The sequence below is a fragment of the Bactrocera oleae genome, chromosome 2 (genome assembly GCF_042242935.1).
Source record: "Bactrocera oleae isolate idBacOlea1 chromosome 2, idBacOlea1, whole genome shotgun sequence".
Classification (NCBI taxonomy): Eukaryota; Metazoa; Arthropoda; class Insecta; order Diptera; family Tephritidae; genus Bactrocera; species Bactrocera oleae.
In genome coordinates this window covers 3412239-3432869 of record NC_091536.1, presented here as the reverse complement: position 1 = coordinate 3432869, position 20631 = coordinate 3412239, and the positions used below count along the sequence as shown (strand labels likewise).

The 20631-nt window shown below is 35.7% G+C and overlaps 2 protein-coding genes and 1 long non-coding RNA gene across 8 annotated transcripts; 2 read left to right on the top strand and 1 right to left on the bottom strand.

The window, feature by feature from the left end:
* Nucleotides 1-508: 508 nt before the first annotated feature.
* On the top strand, nt 509-11187 carry LOC106623257 (uncharacterized). 3 transcript variants are annotated; one of them, XM_036373603.2, is made up of 9 exons: nt 509-985; nt 1049-1303; nt 2493-2713; nt 2800-2864; nt 2970-3511; nt 3582-7470; nt 7601-7771; nt 7837-7961; nt 8911-11187. In XM_036373603.2, the coding sequence occupies exons 3-9, from the start codon at nt 2620-2622 to the stop codon at nt 9044-9046; spliced, it is 5022 nt and encodes a 1673-aa protein (XP_036229496.2). In that variant the 5' UTR covers nt 509-985; nt 1049-1303; nt 2493-2619; the 3' UTR covers nt 9047-11187. The 3 variants fall into 3 exon arrangements, with proteins under 3 accessions (XP_036229496.2, XP_014098188.2, XP_014098205.2); XM_014242713.3 differs by lacking the exon at nt 1049-1303; XM_014242730.3 differs by lacking the exons at nt 509-985; nt 1049-1303 and having other exon boundaries at nt 2621-2713; nt 2786-2864.
* Nucleotides 11188-12689: 1502 nt separating this feature from the next.
* Nucleotides 12690-18832, bottom strand: spartin. 4 transcript variants are annotated; one of them, XM_036373771.2, is made up of 4 exons: nt 18640-18832; nt 14649-15269; nt 13229-14163; nt 12690-13173 (listed from the first exon to the last, which is right to left on the bottom strand). In XM_036373771.2, the coding sequence occupies exons 2-4, from the start codon at nt 15258-15260 to the stop codon at nt 12942-12944; spliced, it is 1779 nt and encodes a 592-aa protein (XP_036229664.1). In that variant the 5' UTR covers nt 15261-15269; nt 18640-18832; the 3' UTR covers nt 12690-12941. The 4 variants fall into 4 exon arrangements, with proteins under 4 accessions (XP_036229664.1, XP_014098837.1, XP_036229668.1 ...); XM_014243362.3 differs by lacking the exon at nt 18640-18832 and adding an exon at nt 18427-18541; XM_036373775.2 differs by lacking the exon at nt 18640-18832 and adding an exon at nt 15335-15580 and having other exon boundaries at nt 12690-13184.
* A 131-nt stretch (nt 18833-18963) lies between these two features.
* On the top strand, nt 18964-20623 carry LOC118682994 (uncharacterized). The gene is made up of 3 exons (XR_011395492.1): nt 18964-19029; nt 19153-19271; nt 19337-20623. It is a non-coding gene; the product is annotated as an uncharacterized lncRNA (long non-coding RNA).
* The last annotated feature ends 8 nt before the right edge of the window (nt 20624-20631 follow it).

The following is a 20631-nucleotide window of genomic DNA, read 5'->3' as shown; positions in this document are numbered from 1 at the left end:
AATTACGGCTACATGTTATCGATAAATTCATATAAGTGTGGGCCCACGGCGAATTCATATAAGGTAGTACCCAGCAAGTTACCCCATTTTAAGAAAATTTCAAATTACAGAAATCTCTAGCTCTTGAGTAATTAACTAGTGATTAACCCGAAAGTTGACTTGCAGGGGTAGCAACAGATCGACTGACTTCATTTTTATAATTTGTTTGTGAGTTATCCCAAATTGATAACATGTTGTTGATTTTCTTTTGTTGAGTTTTTGCGGTACCTCTTTCTAATCATACGTTTTCGCATTTTTGAAATTTACTGTTAAGTATTAATTATAATAAAAAATAAAATAACAGATATTTCTAAATAAGTCAATAGTGAAATTATTAATATTGTTGTAAATCGAATTAGTCTAATAATTTTTTATATGCAAAAAAACTGATACAAATAGTTTTTGTAAATTTCGTTTTAATTTTTCACATGGCAACTATATAATGTGCCACTCTCATTGCATTTCTGATATAATTTTCATAATTCGTCTGGGTTTTTTGCAAATATAAGATTTAATTTTGTGATTATTGGAGTGAATATATAAAATGTTTTTCTGAAAATAAAAAATAAACTAAATATGTAGCAAATAAATGAATAAGTTTTATAAAATGTTAAATAAGAAACTTTTGAAGTGTAAATTTAAACAGAGACAAGTTATAGTGAAAGAAAACTGTAAAATTTTGTAGGGTGGAATGGCAGATAAGAATTAAGTGAAACAAGAAATAAGTAAATAGAAAAAAACGGAAAAATAAAAGTGTTCGGAAGAGGAGGTGGTGGGTGCTCTATTTTAATCGAGGTAGTGTTAAATACAACGGAATTGTCTATCGTATGCCGCAGAACTCCGATATAATTATTTTTTTTCGCATAAACACATAATCTTTGGACATATAAATGCAGTTTTATAGGATTGTAAATAATTGACGTTACTAATCGTCATATTGGAAGATGTAAGTACGCTTTTTAGATCTGCGAAGGGTGCTGTTGGTCATGTTTGGTTTTACAATACATAGAAGAAAACAAATAAAGTAAATTGCTTATATGCATACATCTGTATGTTTATACAATATAAACGTGCAAGTGGTAGAAGAATAGGCTAAAAATAAAATTAACAGAAAAGGGAATGCAAACAGCAGAGACGAGTACAGCTGAGAGCGCAGCTGTTTTGTTGCCGACATTCGAGATTTCCGACACTAGTTTGTGATATGGCACTATTCATGTAATCTTTTACATGGATACATATGTATGCGGGGCATGAAAAACATACAGTAAGTTTAACAATTTGAACGAGTATAAGACACAAAATTCTAATAGCAGTTTGCTTCCGCCGGTAAATGTAGAGCACAATAACGTCGGTTTGATCCCGATATCATACTCTCTTTTTATACATTTTTTTTATTTATATGCAAAAATACATTACTCATCAATTAATTTCAAATCAGTCTTTTTCAATTTTGTCACCGTAAGTTATGAGTGGTTTTTATTATTAGTTAACATGACATGATTGTTGTTGTTGTTGTAGCGTCAGTAAACATTCCTGCATCGACTAATGGTGCCGAGTTGACACTCCTTGGGCTCTTAAAGAGCCTAACTTATAAATGACAGGATTAAAACGTTTTAGAGGTTTAGTTATGTGTTTCCAATACGTGGATACATTTGTATCTCTTCGAATACACAGGTACATGTACATATGTACGTTAACTAATAACACATTTTTTATTTAATAACTTTTTTATATGTATATTCAGTTTGAATACATACATATTTAGATTTTGAGTATATATGTCAATTGTTATATATTTTAATTAAAGCATATTACCCTTTATCCAAATTATGAGTTCTTCGCTTTACACTAGTAAACTTAAAAATTTCTGGTCAAAATTTGTAAATTGGTAAAATTTGGTTATAATTGCAGGTATCAAATAAAATATTATTAGTTATTATTAAAATATTAGCAAAATAAAAAAACTGCTTGGTAGCAGTCGTAATTATTGTATATTCTAGTCAATCTCACTGGCACAGAGTTGAAAACCGTGTTATTACAAAAAAATTGAAGTTTGAAAATACCTCTGCAGGATTTTTTTGACGGAATTTATATCGATATACCGATTTTAAGAACTTCAATGCATACTTTTATTTTCTGATTAATTAACTCTTGAGCTATATGTTTTGTTAAATTGATATGATATTTTGTAGTAAGAATGTTAGGCTGTGTTTTTAATATTTTAGCTCTTGAATATGGTTTTTATTTTTAACAGCTGTTATTGATAAAGAAACGTTGTATTGATGTAGTGATCAGGTTGCTTATATAGGAGGCACATAAAATTAAAAGGAATATAGACACACGACAGTACTAGTACATATGTACATATGTGCTTATTTTTTGCTTGATTGTAAATAAATGATCACACAATGTTTCACTTAAATGCATATGATTATGAATTTTTTTATTTTCAGCTGATTCGACAAAATAGACATATAAAATTGGGCAATGAATACACGTGCATTGTCGAACTAATAAAATGCAGTAACGTGTTTAACTCTAATTCCTGAAGATAACTGAGAAAGTTTAAGTAGCAGTATAATGGAGAACAACGGAGACGAAATGCGGCGCCATATACGTCATGAAATTGAAGTTCCAGCCTATCATCATGAAATGGAAATCAACGACGATGGACGTAAGTTATAACACACTGTTTGTTTTTTATTTAACCCTATTTGCCTCATTATGTATATTTCTTTGAATCAAGTTTTTATTTTCCAGCCGACTCGTATGGTCTGGTCTATGATCGTGGTGACCGCACATCGACTTTGGGATTGTCAATCGAAGTAAATAACACATCTACTTGGTGATGGATCGACATTTCGTTCGCTCACACTTAGTTTCTGCACATATAAATAATTATTATATTGATATATTTATCTTTTTTTTAGCAAAGTCCATTAACATTCTATATGGGTACATCTGCCGAATCTACTGCAGCTACAGCCGCGGTAACAAACTATCACAACTTACACAGCTATCCGCCACCTGTACTCACACCAACTACACCCCCTAATGCAACAACACACTATGAAGGTGTCACCACAACGATATCTTATGATCCTGCTGTAAATGCACCATCACCTTCCGTGTCTACACAACCAATGGTTAGTTCTATTGGAGTACAGATGTATCCACCGGTACGACACCATATGCATCATTACAATCACGTACATTCCCATCGACATGCTCTGACACATCGACCCCATCATATAGTGCACTCGCACATTCATCCACATGTGCAACAGCATCAGCACCAAATTCACCATCAACAACAGAATACGCACTCAGCAACATCCACCGTACAAATGGATGGTGATATTCCAAGCGAACGTTGCGCGTATGATGCTTGTTTAATAAGACGTGATCCTTATTTAGTGTGCAACAAATGTTTGTCTGACACATGCCACTGCGCACATAGATCATCTAGCGGGTAATTTTTTTTTTTATATAATATTTACATTTGAATTTGACTTCTAAAGTAACTTATAACAAACTTTCAGACTTAACCACTCGTCTTACGACACTGTACATGGCGCAGATCATATGCACAACCCACATCATGAACAACAACAGCAAGAAACATTATTGACAGCTAATGTTATTACAAATGAATTGCCAAGGGTTGAGCATATGGATATTAGTGAGGTGCCAGAAGGTGCGAATGTTAATGTTGCTACTAGTTCCAATACAATTATGCACTTGCCAGACACTGAAGAAGCCGGAGCAGTTGACGCTGTTAATGATGAGCACGATTATGCTATAGGTAGTTATTGGGCACCTTCAGATCCCTCTAGTGATGGAGCCGTCTTAACATTGCAACATGCTTCTGCTACTGCTGATACTCAAAAGACTGATATTAAATGCAAACAAATGCTTGCCAACTCCACCCCAAAGGGGGATGCAAACGCAACACTAAACACCGCCGCCTTTGGTTCCGAAAATCAAAGGCATTTGACCCACAACAATACTGTCCGTACACCTCATTATGCTGCAGTGTCTACTATAACCAGTAGTGCTATGGCAGCTGGATCATCAGCTATCGCCGATGGTAATGCATCCGTCGACTCTCTCGATGATGACATGATGGTAGCATCAACCACGACCGCTACAAACGATGTCGGAAACGAGGAGTCGGAAGGCAACCGAGGATTAACAGTTGATATAAGGAGTAACCGGTTAGATCTGTCGACCAGTGCAACGGCTATTGAGAGAGATAATGATGAAAATTTACAGTCACCTACTGAATCTAGCGAGGCGTTAGCCCATACAAATGAGACATTTCATACATCACCAATATCACTTAATAACAGCGACGAGGTGACATCAGCATCTGACACAGAACGCGTTCATTTTGCGGACACATGCACCACCAACACGACTACAACAACATATGCTATAAAGAAGCAGAGTAAACCAACGAATGCAGTGGGCTCTAGTGGCGGCAATGGTAACGGTAGTAATAGTGGTGGTGGTGTTGACGGCAGAAGCAGCGTTAGCAGTTCGATCAGTAATCGTGGTTCTGTGGGCAACGTAGACGATTCAACTGACTTGGATGCATTACCCAGCTTTAGTGGAGCTTCAAACAACAACTGTGCCACACCTAACGGCTTTAGTGATGAAGCGCATCCATCGACTAATTTTCGCTCCGTCGGCAGCTCAGCATTTGCTTTATTCAATAACGATCACAGTCGAGCTCCGCATCAGACAGATGATGATGGTGGCGATGATGATGATGAGATTATTTGGAATTTGCATAAGCCGCTCGTTCATAGTAATACCAGTACCCCCGGAGGAGTACAACACGTTAAGCCTAATCCGCATGAATTCCTGCGTTGGCGGGAACGTGAACGCCAACGCATTAAGGATCGTGAACAGCAACAGTTTAGGAGAGGTGGGGTTACTAACGAATGGTTGCGCAATTCAAGGGAAGATGAAACGGATCGACGTGAAGTCTATTCACAGGAAAGAGCGAGTAGCAGTCGTCCAGCAGATGCTACTCCAAGGGCCGCCAAAATTCCCCGTATAAGCAGCAGCCTTGCGCGATCTAATAGTGATAACGCTAGCACTGGTACTATATCTGTAGATAATGATGCTGCAAACTGCAGCGATTCCGCCGATATACAGACTGCGCGTCGTAAAATATGGCGCATGCTGAATGTGCATGAGTCCAGCGAGGTGGATGAGGTACTACAACCACCCTCTACTCAACATGTGCCTGATATCACTCGGCCTTTGACCCCACCCAGTAGTACAGCGCCATCGGACAGTGGTGCGGCAGTCGAACGGGGTTCATACGTGATCACATATGCGGGTCATAGTGTTGGTCATTCGACAGATAGCAGTGTAGTGCTTCTAGAAGACAGTGACTTGGAGGAGCATCCCCATATTTACACCACTGGGTATTCGGTGGAATCTGCGTCTGATGCGGGTGAGGTAGGCGCTTCAGTAAATTTACCCACAGAGGTAACGGCGGTATCACAACCTACGATAATGCAGCCCTACATCGATGACGAGCAGCCAACTTATTCGGGAGCCGTAGCTCCTAGTTCTATTGAAGCTTCTACATCCGCCTGTGGAGCGAATAAAACCAGTTCGATAGCCACTGTGACAAGAAATTCAGCATCCATGGACATATCCAATCGAAGTGGTGATGGTGCAGCTGTGTTAACCGCACCCGATTTGCAATTGGATTGGTTATCGGATTCCACAGGAGACGACGATGATGTTGTTTTCGTTCATTCCACTCGTGAACCAATACTATCAATTGATCTTACCACCGACGAGGATACGCCTGCCCCAGTACAAAACGTAAGCCGAGATGACGGTACTGTAACAGATTCTAATGAAGCAACAATAGAGGGGATGGATAGCGCACAATCGAATTATTTCCGGTTAAATGCGCAATTTAGAGATGTTACAGCAGGAGGCCCCTTACTGCATCCATACGCAGTGGTACCACCGGGCTATCAACAATGGGATGTAGGCGGTCCAAATAATCAGCAACAAGCGTCTTCCCATATTGAAACTGATGAACCTCTAGCGCATCCGCAACACCATCACGAATGTATGAGGCATGCGGTTTATCAGCCGCAACAGGCGCATCAACCACAACATCAGCGCTTCTCCTCACTGCTGCGTAATCGATATTACAAGTATATACCCCGTCCAGCTCCAAATCCATTTTACGAACCACAACAAGCTCATCAGGCACAGCACCAACGGCCCATGATGCATGAGCTGCATGGCCTATGTCCGGAAATGCGACGTCTTCAACGTTCACCGCAATTGAATTTGCCTACGGCGGCCGCCACGATAGGTCGCTCAGCGTTACCAGTTCTACGCAGCGGTGCCACAGCAACAGCACCAAATACGGATGGTGCAATCATTTCGATACCCACCATTGAAGAGGTGTCTTTGCAGGATTTATTTGGGGGTCGTGTACCAGGGGCTCATGTTCCTATGCACCCACTTCAGAGTCGCAACGAAGGAAACAATCTTCTCTATTCAACGCGTCCTCCTGGCCCTTCACGTTTCTCCAGGGGTATACCTGCTGTCAGCCTTAGCGACAGCGTTGACGCAGCTGACAGTTCAAATATTGCTGTTGGCAGCAATGGTCCATATTCAAATGCGTCAGTTGGTGACAACAACAACAATACTAGTAGTCCACCCATACCGCAAATTGCGCCATTTTATTTACACTGTCGACGCGCCGATGATGAAATGCCGCCACTTCAACGAACCATTCAGTCACAACAAGAGCCCTCCCTCATTCCCTCATGTTCGTTCGGTCGTAGTCGTACATTAGCCGGCGCGGCGAACGCAGCCGTAACTGCACGAGCGTATCCGCATACTGACATCAATACTGGACACATGCAAGGCGTATCGCCTACAGCATCTAACTACGTGTCTTCAGCCGCAGCTCCTGCAGTACACCCGCCGGGTCCACCGCCCGAGGCTGCTTCAACACTGACCGCTGTTGGACATTCGAGTAATGGTGGTGGTGGTAGTAGTGTAGGCAGCGATGAACGTGTCAGTGGCATGCTGCCATATCCCACGTTCGCGGTAAATGCACGAGCTCGTGCGCCACTTCCTACGCTGATGGGTCGCCTCCAACCAAGTGGCAGTGGTATTGGTGGCCCTTCTGGTAATACTGGCCATCACAGTGGTGTCCATCATGGCGGTGGAGCACCACCGTATCCTGTGCATCAAAATCTTTGGTATCGCCAGCAACATATACAGGAAATACATCGTCGCCACATGACACCCACACCAATTGATTTGTCCTCGAATCCATTGAATCTAACAAATAGTTTTCGTTGGCGTTCACAGCTACCGAATACGTGCTCGTGTGTGCATGCCAGCAATGGACCGGTGTCCAGTTTAGATCCGGTAAGTTATATCAAAATTGTGCATAAGTGACAATGAGTAATCTCGTTGGCCAATAAAAGAATATAAAGCACTTTGTGCTATCCATAGTACTTTTCTTAAATATATGTCTTATGTGCATGCCCTCTTTTAGGCTTACTATCCTTATGAAGCACAACAGCGTCGTCGTTCGGCCGTGCATCACCACATGTTCCATCATTACTCACCGGTGCATCTGGAAATTGGCCTTTCTACTCCGCTTTCACACATTGGGCCGCACATTTTAATTGGTTCAGCAATAAGACCGAATCGTGGCGCCACTCTGGTAAATATATACTACAGTGGATATAAATATCGTTTATTCATTTGAAATATTAACCGTGATATTAGGAAATTATTGAACGCAACACATTGCCACATAAATACAAACGCATTCGCCGCCCAAGCGAATCTGATGAGGATGCCGAGAAGTGTGCCATTTGCTTGTCATTATTTGAAATTGAGAATGATGTGCGGTGAGTGAACTAAACATTTATTTTTAATGTCATATATAAATATGCGCGTTTTTCACCAAATTATTATTATTGTTGTTGCTGTTTGCATAAATTCCCAAATAACATTGGCGCATGCTGCGAGGTGACAGTTCTTTGTCATAACTAAGGTATTTATTAGCATAAAACATCCCGCGTGGAATCGACCCTCGTGTGAACCGTAACCAGTCTCACTGGGTTCCGTGATTACCATTCAGAGTGTAGAATCAACCGATTTAAAATTATGTTCCTATTTACAAAGTGTTTCAGCTTTCATTTCGTTCCTCTAAATTACTTTCGGTTTAGGCTATAAATAAAAATCTTACAACTATTTTGACAAAAATTTACAAATGAAATAAATTAATGTCAAACCTATGGTTGATTACACTCATATATACAAATCATATTAGGTTTACATTCATTCGTCATGGCCAATAAATCTAATAATGGAGAAGTATAAATTTTTAAGTCACTTATGCTTCTGAAGAAAAGTTAGTTTATTGCTGTCTACATCTGATTTTTTTTATAACTTTTTCAAATAAGTTTCTGTTTTGGTTCTGACGACTTAATTGAAAAAAATCGCTTATAGTTCTAAATTCGAAACAAACGAAATTCGAATAAAAACGTCAGCTGAAATTGTTCTTTGTCCTTTAATTGGTTGGTGTAAAATACGCTTTTTTAAGTTTTTTTTTATTTTTTGTTTTTTTTTTTTTTGTTTTTTGCACGAATTGATTTTCCAACATTTTTCTTCTATTATTTAAATAATTTATATTACTTATATAGTCCCATGAAAATGTTTACATTTGTTAAAATTAGGCATATCCCATATGTATGTACAATATTTATATCTTTATTTTAGAAAATAATAGAAGGCTCTACAATCGTTCTTTGCTTAATTTTAATTGAAATTGACATATTTACATTTACTTTGCAGCCGTTTGCCATGCATGCATCTCTTCCATACTGATTGCGTCGATCAATGGCTGGTCACAAATAAGCATTGTCCCATCTGTCGTGTGGACATTGAGACACATTTAACCAAAGATGCGACCACCACTAGTGCTTTATGACACTCATCCACCACGGGACTGCTTATGTAAAGTGAGGAGAAATGAGCGAGCAGGAGAGAGAATAGTAAAACTAATATCTGCTGCGTTCAAAACAAGCAAGAAATCAGATAGAAACCATACAAATATTAGCCTATTTGATCGCAATAAAAAGCAGAATCCCTAGTTATAAGTTATTTAAAAGCCAAAAGAAAAAATATGTAAAATATCTATATTATTATTAAATACAGTATAATGCATGTGAAGAAATGAATTATAGCTTAAAGCTATTTCCTTATTTTTGTAAATATTTATTTTTTATATGTAAATATTTTTTATGAAGTACACGTTTTCCCTTTTTTGATTATTATTGTTTATATTATTTTGTGTTGTAAATGGCATGATGTGTTAAGTAGATAACGCCAAAATTAACTTGTGGAAAGCAAATACAGTTCATTCTTAAATAAGTTTAAAAAATTTGTGTTCGTGCATATCCATAAAACTCAATTCGGAAACACTTTTAATTTTTTTCCACGTTTTGCAATCAAAATTATTAATAAAATATATAAACAATGCTATAGATTTAAAGTATATATACAAAAAATATAGATCTTTCAAAAGTATTTTTTTTACTAAGTAATTAGTTTACAAACTTGTTAAAAAATAAATAAAACTGATTTGTTTTTGCAGTTTTGCATTGTTAGTTTTGAGTAACTGTATCTCTTTACTGATTTGTTCTTTGTTTTGCTCCAAATAACAATTAATTATCCTTTACAACACATATGATTATTTATATAAAATTGTAATTATTTTTATATATTATTTTTTAGTACTGAATATTATTGGCATTGCAGTCGAAGCTTTGTAACATGAATGTGATAAGCTTTTACTGTAAAAATGTAAAAAAAAGTATAAAATTACACACAAAGACTAAAGAGAGGTGTATTATACATATATATACATAAAAATATGTGCATCATTTATTATGTAAATATATAGCTAACATTCGGTGTTAAATATTGTTTTCTACTGAATTAAAATGCCACATATTTTGTCATTCAATTATGCTTTAATTGTTAAGTTCGTACAACAGAAATAAAACTGTTGTTACACAGATATAATATTGCTAGAGTTATACTTTTTGGTCACTTGAAAACTAAGTAGTTTATTAATATGACTGAAATTGTGAATTTGATTTGTTGTTGTATTATTTAGCGATAAATTACCTTATTTCAACACACATACATATGTACGTCACATAATATTCTGTTATAACAGTGATACTTTTTTGCACCTTCATTACAACTCATTACTTGGAAAAATTTAATATAAATTAATTTAAAAAAAAAAACAAATTAAAAGAGTATAGATATCAAGTATAGATATGCATGTACATACACATAAATATAATACAACAACAATTTGCATATTAGTTTCATACAATCGATTTGAATATATGTAAACATAACGTCATTTTCATTCACACATACAAATAAAAATTGAGTCGCATGCACTTGTCTCAGTCTCAAACACTTAGCTTTAGTTTGTGCTCCCAGGCAAAACAATATCATAATCATACAAATACTAGTAGCAACGCTGTGCCATAGCATATTGTATATAAAACCAAAAAGGAAATTGTTTAAATATACGACAAACACAAAATAAAATTCAGTAGTCGTAGTACGATTCAAAAGACCTCAATCACTCAGCAATTTGTAGAGAAAAAAAACAGAGTTCCTCCAAGCAAATTGCAGCAAATCAATTATTGTGAATTTTTGTAAATAATTTCTATTACATTATTATATAGATATATAGAAGACATTGTCCTAAAAATTCTATAGAATAATGTCATTATATATATAAATATGTTATAATAAATATATGAAATATTAAATAGAGATATTCCACGATTAGAAGATTGGATTAATTATATAAACTCATACAAACATATGTCTATCTCAATAAATAAGTTGATAAACTAAAATTTCTTTATATAAGCTCTTCCAATTGTAATAAAATAATAGTAAAACCATATATTCAGCCGGTGCGTATATTGTTAATTGAAAGTGTTACTCATAAAATCGCTTAGCTTTTACAACTGTAAAACTTAAATATGAATAAAGGAACATATAATAAATGTTTAATATACAATAATACAATCAAAACTGTGTGTATGTAGGGAAGTGGCATTTGTATACGAATGTTGCACCGAAGCTATAATACTCTTCACAAATACAATAGATTCCTTATAAGCACTGTGATCGGACAGTTTGTATGGTAGCTATATGCTATAGGACTCGATTTGAACAATTGCCTTGGAGATTGCATTATTGCCTTAGATAATGATCCATGCAAAATTTCGTGATAATATCTACTCAAATAAAAAAGTTTTCCATACAAGCACTTGATTCCGATCGTTCAGTTTGTATGTCCGTTCGACTCTTAGCTCTGCGGGTATAAACTTAACACTTAAGTAACGGAGATGCCACTGCCGTGATAATGACGTTGATTTTCACTATTTTTTTTAGAATTCCTCTGTGACTGGAACAAGTACTTACCCTTAATGGAAATGATAAACTGACTACACTGGTTAACAAAATTTTAACTTACTTTGTCACATGAAAACTCATCAAATTTTGAATTGACAGGCCACGTTTTCTTGAGACATCAAAACATAGTATTTTCCTAAAAAGTACAAACATCAGCTACACTTAGAGAAATTATTGTTTAATATACCATAGAACACATATTTATGATTTTCGTGAATATTTGGCTGCTGGAAGGTCTTTAAAGTCTCCAACAATAATCTGCTTGCATCTTTATTAAGGAAAAGTCCTGATGGAACCTCTCGCCTTGTTCTTCACTCATAGCACCCAAATTTGCCGGAAGAAATCCAATCCAGCATATGTATTTATAACGACATATTACACTCCAAAGCTTTATATGACATTATAAGTTTATTTATTAAGTCCTTGTAATTTTCTGATTTATGATTTCCTAGAATATGTTGGACAACGTTAACAAAAAATGTGTATCCGACTTTTTCCTGATCATGCTGTTTTTGTTCAAAGCTCTTATCATTTATCAGTTGCCGTATTTGTAGACCTACAAATATTCCCTCTTTACTTTTTGCCTCGCTGGGTTTGGAGAATTTCTCTTTCAGATACATATATAAATCCCCTGCTATCTCTAGGCATAGCTTTTACAAAAATTTTTATCAGGCCGAGCTTTAGGTGCAATGTGTCTGTTGGCTGAAGACAAGTTTGGATAATGGGTAGTGTGTTTGGACTTGGTTGTAATGCCTTTTGTTTGAGTCAAACAAAAAACCATCCCTTATAATATCCTTTGGTTCGTTCTAAATCGTTGGTATAGCAAAGGGCATATGTCTGGGTTCTTGTTTAGCACAGCCTAATAGCAGTCTCACACACGTTACACAACATATATGTGGAACCCAGGATTTATCGTGATTTCTCATAGAAAATCCAAAATAGTCTAAATAGCACTGTTCCATTAATGACGTATATATGTATGTAAGTTAGTCGAATGCAATAGATATACTGTCAGAATGTATGTGTAGCAGTTACAAAAAAAACTGTACGTGATTGAAACAAAATTATTATATATTGTTAATGCGGGTTACACCAACATAAACAAAAATTTTCAAAAGTTTTAATATTAGATTAATATTGTTTATTGGTGTTTCGTTTTTTCCATAAACCAATTATAATAAAAACAATAAAGTATAATTCGATCTTTATATACGAAGTTAATAAAAGCTTCCTTGAGTACCTTACATTGGTAAAAAATAACAGCTCTGTTCATAAGCAATGTAAAACGATTGTTCTCCCTACCCTACGCACTATATACAGCCACAATACCAATATCTTCTGAGTTATTGAAACGTAATTCAGACTCTCTATTACTCCTTCAACGAACGCAAATCCGGGTAGAGTGTGCCCGCTGGGACAAAATGTGTTTCCGGATGTCGTAATTTAGTTTTATAATCATCAATGACAGCTTTGCCCGTATTCTTAGCCATCTTTTTCGCCAAACCCTTAGGCGTAATGTAGTTCACATTTTGACTGACATTGAAAGCGTTACCGAGAGTATCGAAAGTGCCGGCTGCAACACCGCCGGCTGAGGAGCCATATCTGAAAAAATTCTTACAATTCAGTTAAAAGATTTTTTAGCCTCCAATCCACTTACTTATGCTCAATTATTTTCACTGAGTTTTCGCTCAAATTTGTACCCAGTATCTTCGCTGACGTCTCGAGGCCATTGTAAACGGTGCTGAAACCCTCCACCGCACCGGCAGCTATTGTCATAGCGCCTTCCATTTTACTGTTCGCTTCGCTGGTGTCATAGCCAAAGCCTTTCTGCAATAATGCGGAGCCAGCGTTTTGCACATGTGGCGCTAGGTAGCGGCCGATAGCCATCGAGGCGGAGCCCACCTTGCCGGCTATCCAACCAGTGACGCCCGCTGCCGCATGCGTCACATCGCGCGCCACCGCCACTGAGGTTTGCACGGTTGACGAAACTGGCGGCGCATCCGGTGGCGCTGGCTTCATTTTTGAAATGATGTACGGTGTGGTCTTCACCATTAACTCACCCGTCTTCTCTGCGCCACGCACCAGATTGCGCGCTATGAAGTCGGCTGTCGTGACGATATGGCGCGAGACCTGTTCGCTAGTATCGCGCGGCATGCGTGATCCCACTGTTGGCTGTTGTAAAAGTTCAACATGACCAGAGAGTACCGCCTCGAGCAGATCCAAAAAGAATTGCTGCAAATCGCTTAGTTCTTCTTGTTCCTCTGGCTGTGCAGCAGCTTGCTCAGCGCCATCAACAGTGCTTTCGCTGTCGACAAGCATTAGTCCAAATGCATGCCCTGGCTCATCGACTTCTAAATCAGGCAAAATAAATGCGCCGTAATTAGTTCTATAACAATTGGTTATTGTTGGTAGTAGGGCATACAGCCAAATCATTTGTGGCGACTGCTTTCTGGGCACTTGAATATCAGTATTGTTGTTGTGAAGTGACTTATCTGTTGGAATTGTGCACTGTATAAATGAGACGCCGTTTAAATGCTTCCATTGGTCGTCACTGGGTGTGGTGCACATAACTAGAGACATGGAGATTTCGCCCTAAATAATACACAAAATGTTACTAACATTTTAAATCATAATTTTAGGATGATAAAAGTTATAATAAAAATGAATTAAAAACACAAAATTACAATATTATTTTTCAATACATAAAGTGAAATCAACAAAATAATAGTAAACAATAAGTTTTAATTATTACTCAACTAGAGCAAATATTGATGATTAGATAATATCTAGATGAAGAGAAAACATATCGAAAAAAAATGGAAAAACATTATGTTAAAAAAAAGGTTTTTGTAAATATGTTTATCAAATAATATTTTGAATAAATTTGCGATCAACGTTATTTAAATTTCGTAGACAGCATGTACATTTATGTACACAATATATTCTCAACATGGGTTTGTTAGAGAGATCAATAATTTATCAATGTTTAACTATGACTTGTCGATATGTGCGTTGTCCCTTGATCATACGTATTATACATGGCGTATGAGTAAACTGATGAAAAAAATTATACCAACCATAGTCACAACAACGCCTTCAGGTTGAATTTTGTACAATTTCGCCTGCGACGTAAAAAGTGTGTCAAAAAGTATGCCCACGTCATAGGGATCAGCGATAACGCGACGTAAATCGGTCAAAACTTTGCGGTAATGACTAGTCGCACTATTTGCAGCGCCATCACCTTTATAAACTACAGGATTTTCTAGTAAAAGAGATTTTTTCTTTGGTGTGGGTCCATCAATTGCTTCTTCATTTGGTGCTGCACCGTCACCAGGTAGAGAATCTGAATCATCTTCTTTTGCTTCCGCGGCAGTGTTATCAACACTTGCATGCTGGCTACGTAACACCTTCAAACGGTAGCTCACTTCAACTTTGGCTCCCTTTAGCTTTTGTACAATTGTACAAGCGTCACTCCACTCAGCCGCTACAGCATCAACATTTTCCGGTAGTCCCACAGATATCGCAAATGTTTCGTCAATTTGTTGCAAGCAAGACTCATAAGCCGTAACAGCCTCCAAAGGTCGGTCCTGTTCTTCATGTTCAATGGCTTTAGCAATGCAGCCAAAAATACATTTGTTAGCAGCTTTAATGCGCTCGTAGGCGCCAAGAAAATCCTCTTCGGTCGACATGATAAGCAACTGTAAGTATATTTTAAGTTAAGTATTGTTTTTATATTAGTAATAATTAAAAAGACAATATGTACTTTATTTAAATCCAAGTTGACATTCATTTTGCTTATTTTTTTTTTTTTAATAAAGTTATTTTTACGAGGGATTGTACTATCCTCAACCAAAGTTTCACGACAACTAAAGAAAATTTTAACCACCAACAATTCACATTCTGTTAACTAAATATGGTTTTTATGCAATTATAAAATTAAAAATTACTCAGCAATCTCGTTAGCACAGAAATGTAAGGCTCTCAGTTGATGCTCTCAAGGTTTAGTGACACCAAAGGGCGAAGGGGTGACGTATGAATTGAATTTCAGCCAATTTTATGTATAAAAAGTAAGGAGGGCTAAGTTTGCGTGTAACAGAACATTTTATACTCTCGCAATTTGCAAGATCACAGGCGGCGAAATATTGCGGTTGTTGGAAAACTTTATATAATACTTGTATTAAAAAATGCTGCGTGAAAATTTAAAATTCATTATTCGAAGAAACAGATTACATTCAATTAAAATTTGGTATCTTGTTAATTTAGGTCACTCTCATAGTTTTATGACAATATTTTGTATCGGGTCGGAGATATAAATGTTAAAATAAAATTAATTTATCGAAAATCACTACGTACATATGTACATGAACATGTTTCCACGCAATTTTCTGAATACATAAGTACGTCAGATACGTATTTATTAAGAAAGCTTTCGCACTTCCCGTAGTTTACAACTTAACCGTTATATGGAGAGTTAACAAAACCTATATTCTGTAGCAACATATTGCGAGAGTATACAAATATTACACGAATATAACTTTTGATGACGCATAGCACAGAGTATAAGTGAAATGAAGGAACAAGAAGTTGCAGCTTCAGTGAATTCTTGTCGCTCTGTTGTTGTTGTTGCATATTTAAATATACAATAACGCTGTTTTTATATTATCTTTCCTCATATTTGTTTACCTTTTTTAATCGTTAAGCGTAATGCCATGTAACAGCAGCTGTCATGCATTAAAAAGCCATCACAAATATATAATATAAATATGTAAATTGATATTAAAGATAAAAAATATCTAGAAACTTTTTGGTTATTAAAAAAACTAAAGAATAGAAACATGTATTTATTTCAAATATTTTGCTGTAGGTATACATACTCATACATACATACAAACATATTATTTTATTTTAATACAGCTTTTTATTTTAATTACACCTAACTTACACTAAACGCTATAAACAATTTTCTTATCTTGAAAAATGTAACTATGTTCATATACATATATAGCAATGATCCGTGCCAAATTTCTAGTCAAATAAAAAAGTTTTCCATAAAAGGACTTAATTTTGTTGGTTCCGTTTGTATGGCAGCCGTATACCTCAGTGGTCCGATCTGAGCAGTTTCTTAGGAGAACATAATCCATGCCAAACCTCGTGAAAATATCTTGTCAAATAAAAAAGTTTACCATACAAGTACAAGGGCTTTGATCGTTCAGTTTGTATGGCAGCTATATACGGGCGACGACGAATATTTGTCGTACTTACATTGCAAAGACCGTAATGGTTCTAAGTTTTATTTTAAAAATCACGTAATAATGATTATGCATTGAGTTTTAATATTTTCTTCAGTGATAATAATTAATTTTACAATAAATAATAAATAATTATTATTTTTAGGCAAATAAAAAATTTAAAAACAGATGACATAGTCGTGGAAAATGCGTGAATTTGTTTACTTTGAGCAAAGCTAGCTTTTTGGTTTCAATATCTAAAAGCCTATCCTCCACGTCATTTACATATTGATCTTTTTTCTCCTAGGACGAACAGGCGAGGGTTAATGGAAAATCGTATTTCAGCGGAAGTTGGTCCGGTATAGCTTACTTCCGCAGTTGACACTTCATTATTTGCTTCAGTTGCAGTTGTTAAACCTTCCAACAGCGTCGACAAATTTCCAAATGTTTCTCTTGGGATTATTGTATCTTCCACTTCCCAGTATATATTGCTGATATGTCTTGTGAAGCTCCCGATTTCAATTTTGGAATTTTTTTTAATTCTTTACTAAACTAGTCTCCCAAATTTCGCCACTTCTTTCGAGCATCCTTTCTGAAAATGCAAAAAAAAAAATATTAATACTAGTACTAAGCATCGATCAGGGTGTCAAAAGTAGAATTTCTCCAATGGTTTGAGAAGTATCAACGAAAAGCACATTAGGCTCAAATACCCAGCAAATTCGGAAAGTATGTATTATAACTACAAAAGTTACTTTTCAATAATGCTCTTGCCGATTGTCGATGCACACTATCGCTTTTTAATGCCCGATGCTGCTACTTATGAAGGTATTAATAATGGTAATTTAGTGTTACCAACTTTTGATCGTAGACGATGAAATATTTACATTACCAACATACCTAATGAGGCTATTCCCTGCAAGGCGATTTGAAAACAATACCAGTGCTTCAAGTCCTACAGTTAGGCCCGTATGCTTCCAGTTAAGGAACAAAACGGGCTCCTCATCAAGCTGTTTCTGCTAGGATGTTTTCGCAGAAACCACCCCTGTAGTCGTCTGCTTTAAGCGGAACCGCCTCTCAGGAAAATCAATAGGTCCTTCCTTGATTACGTCGACGACATTGGACAGTACACCGACCAGACTTCGGACGCAACGAACTTCAGACATACACTGACCGCCATTCACAGCGAAGTCCTTCACCGACTCCCTCTCAGTGAATGGCGTACTTGGAGTCAAACCACCACACATCGCAGACGAAGAGCTTGAGTTGTTTTAAACGTAATATTTTTTGCAAGTACTTTATAGTTAATAAAATATAACTATGCATCATTGTTTAATGTATTTCAACATTATTTACAATAAATAAAATAAAATAATTCAAGATTGTTTACTTACTTGAATTGTCGACATTTTTAGCAACTTCGTCTTCAACACTTCGCCTGTCTTCGTAACGACAATGGCTTTTATTCCACAAAACACTTCTCTTTTCAATTTCCGAAATTATAACTTCAATTTTCACTATGGTACTTCTCGCACCAAACTGCGGGCAAAATCAAACGAGTTTGATTTTCAAACAATGCGTGCGATACGGCGACGTCGAAACACGAGCATTATCTCAAAATCGTACTTACGTACATTGGACATCAACATTTACAATTTGTCGTGTCTGCGCTGGACACGGCGTTAATTAGGCTTTTCAAGAAAAGTTTTTTTGAATATGCAGGCATATACATACATAGCTTATTATTTTGGAATTCTTAATTGCCTAAATATACAACTAAATCTGGACATACATTGCAATTCCATATATTAATCAATGTTAGTTTTAGAATAACTGCACTTACGCTTTTACCACTGGAACCTTATCCGTTCTTTATTTCACTCTTTCCTTCCTTCTTTCTACTAAAAGTTCAAATGTTTTTTGAAAATATAAGTATGCAATATCATGAAACAATTTAGTTTCCCACTTTGTCAACAAATACCTTGAAACAAAAAGCACTTTATCACTTTTTTCAATTTTCGCAATTATTATTAACAGCTGTTTTTTAGTTGGTGTGGCGAGATTTTTTGACAGCAAAAATCAGGTGCGTAGTCATATGTCCTTAAACTGGGGTTTCAGATTCTTACTAGCTTCCGGCTTAGAAATATATTAAATGTTCTGGTTTAAAAAAGCAAATATTTAGAAAATATCGGAAAAGTTGGTCGAATTATGCTTGATCAACTAAAAAATTGATGTAAGAAAGTCTCGTTTGACATTTCACTTGGAGTCTGTGCTGAGAAAATTTCATTGTTGCAAAACATTATTACGTACATTAAATATACATACATACGTAATTAGTTTTTTGAATTTTTTCTAGTTGAAATATCTATGACCAAATTATTTTGGCAATTGCTGTCGAAGTGAAAATCTCGCTCGGATATGGATCCAGGTTCGCTTAGACTTTTGTCATTGCCTGCCGAAGGATAACCGCTATTAGTAAAAACTTGTTTTATTTTGTTCGAGAATGATTCTCTAACCACTAAACCTGGTTGTGATTGCAGATTAAAAATTAAAATTGACAACTAATCGTCATACGTGGCATTTAAATCACCATTGCATTTTAATGAGTCAACTCAGCAAGTCATGACCACAGTAACTCTAATACATTAGAAGAATTAGCGTAGAAACTAACACAGACACACCGTGCAACTCATAAGCCCTAAAAGGGCCCTAAATACTTACCCGATACATGGCTTGCATGGAATCCACCCAAAGTTAAGAAATAATTTAGTATTAGATGTTAATTTAGTATATACATACACACTGCATATGTATGTGAAAAAAATTTAAATCCAAAGTTATAAATAATAAAATTCAGACATCGAGTTTTGCACATTGTTTTTATAAATTAAAATTGTTTTGGTATTATTTATTTTACAGTATTCAAGTGATTCATTAGATTTTGATTTTATTCGGCACAAACAAATCTTAAATTATTATAGGCAAATCTTTTTATTAAACGTTTTGGCATTGCAAAAAGCTTTATCAGTGCTTAATTTAATGCAAAGGAAATTAATTAAATATATTGCTTCGCTGTGTATATTCGTGCTATATGTGAGAAGTACGACGATATCATATAACAATAACGAAATTAACAAAAAAATTTACAAACTTTAAGAAATATATTTAATGAATATACACACTATATAATATATAATGTATATATGTAATATCTATATATTTTTATGGTATGTATATGCTTCGCTGTTGTTACAACTATGTGTTTTATGTATTACGTTATGTACAGACATACAAACAAATAAAAATATATTTCCAACTTAATTTAGCTTTAAACAAATTAACTGAAATCTAGGAAAGTCAAAGTCTATTCACTGTCTTAAGCTAAAAATTATAGATTATAGAATTAGGTAAAAATACATACACAATTTGTGTAAAAATTTACGTATGCACGTGCTATGACATTATAATTATTATTGTGTGAAAAACTGGCTTTGCTCATCGAATTATACGAATAAAATAATAACTACCACGCTACACCGATCGGCGTTCATTTACTACACTAAACTTAACGCCATTATTAACATCTCATAATCACAATTACCGAGAATAAAAATTCTCCATTTGCAAAAACAAATTAGATTTACTAAGAGTGCATAAATAATCCATTGTACGAAAAGCAACTTAAGTGGGGAACACCAAATCAAAATGGGTTCAGATATGTGCTTTAGGCTTTTTATGTGCCCAATACTTAAAATTTACACGCATATATTACATTGTTTAGATGTACGAATTGTATGTAGAGGTTCAAATGTTGCTGTTGAATTTGTTCTTATTG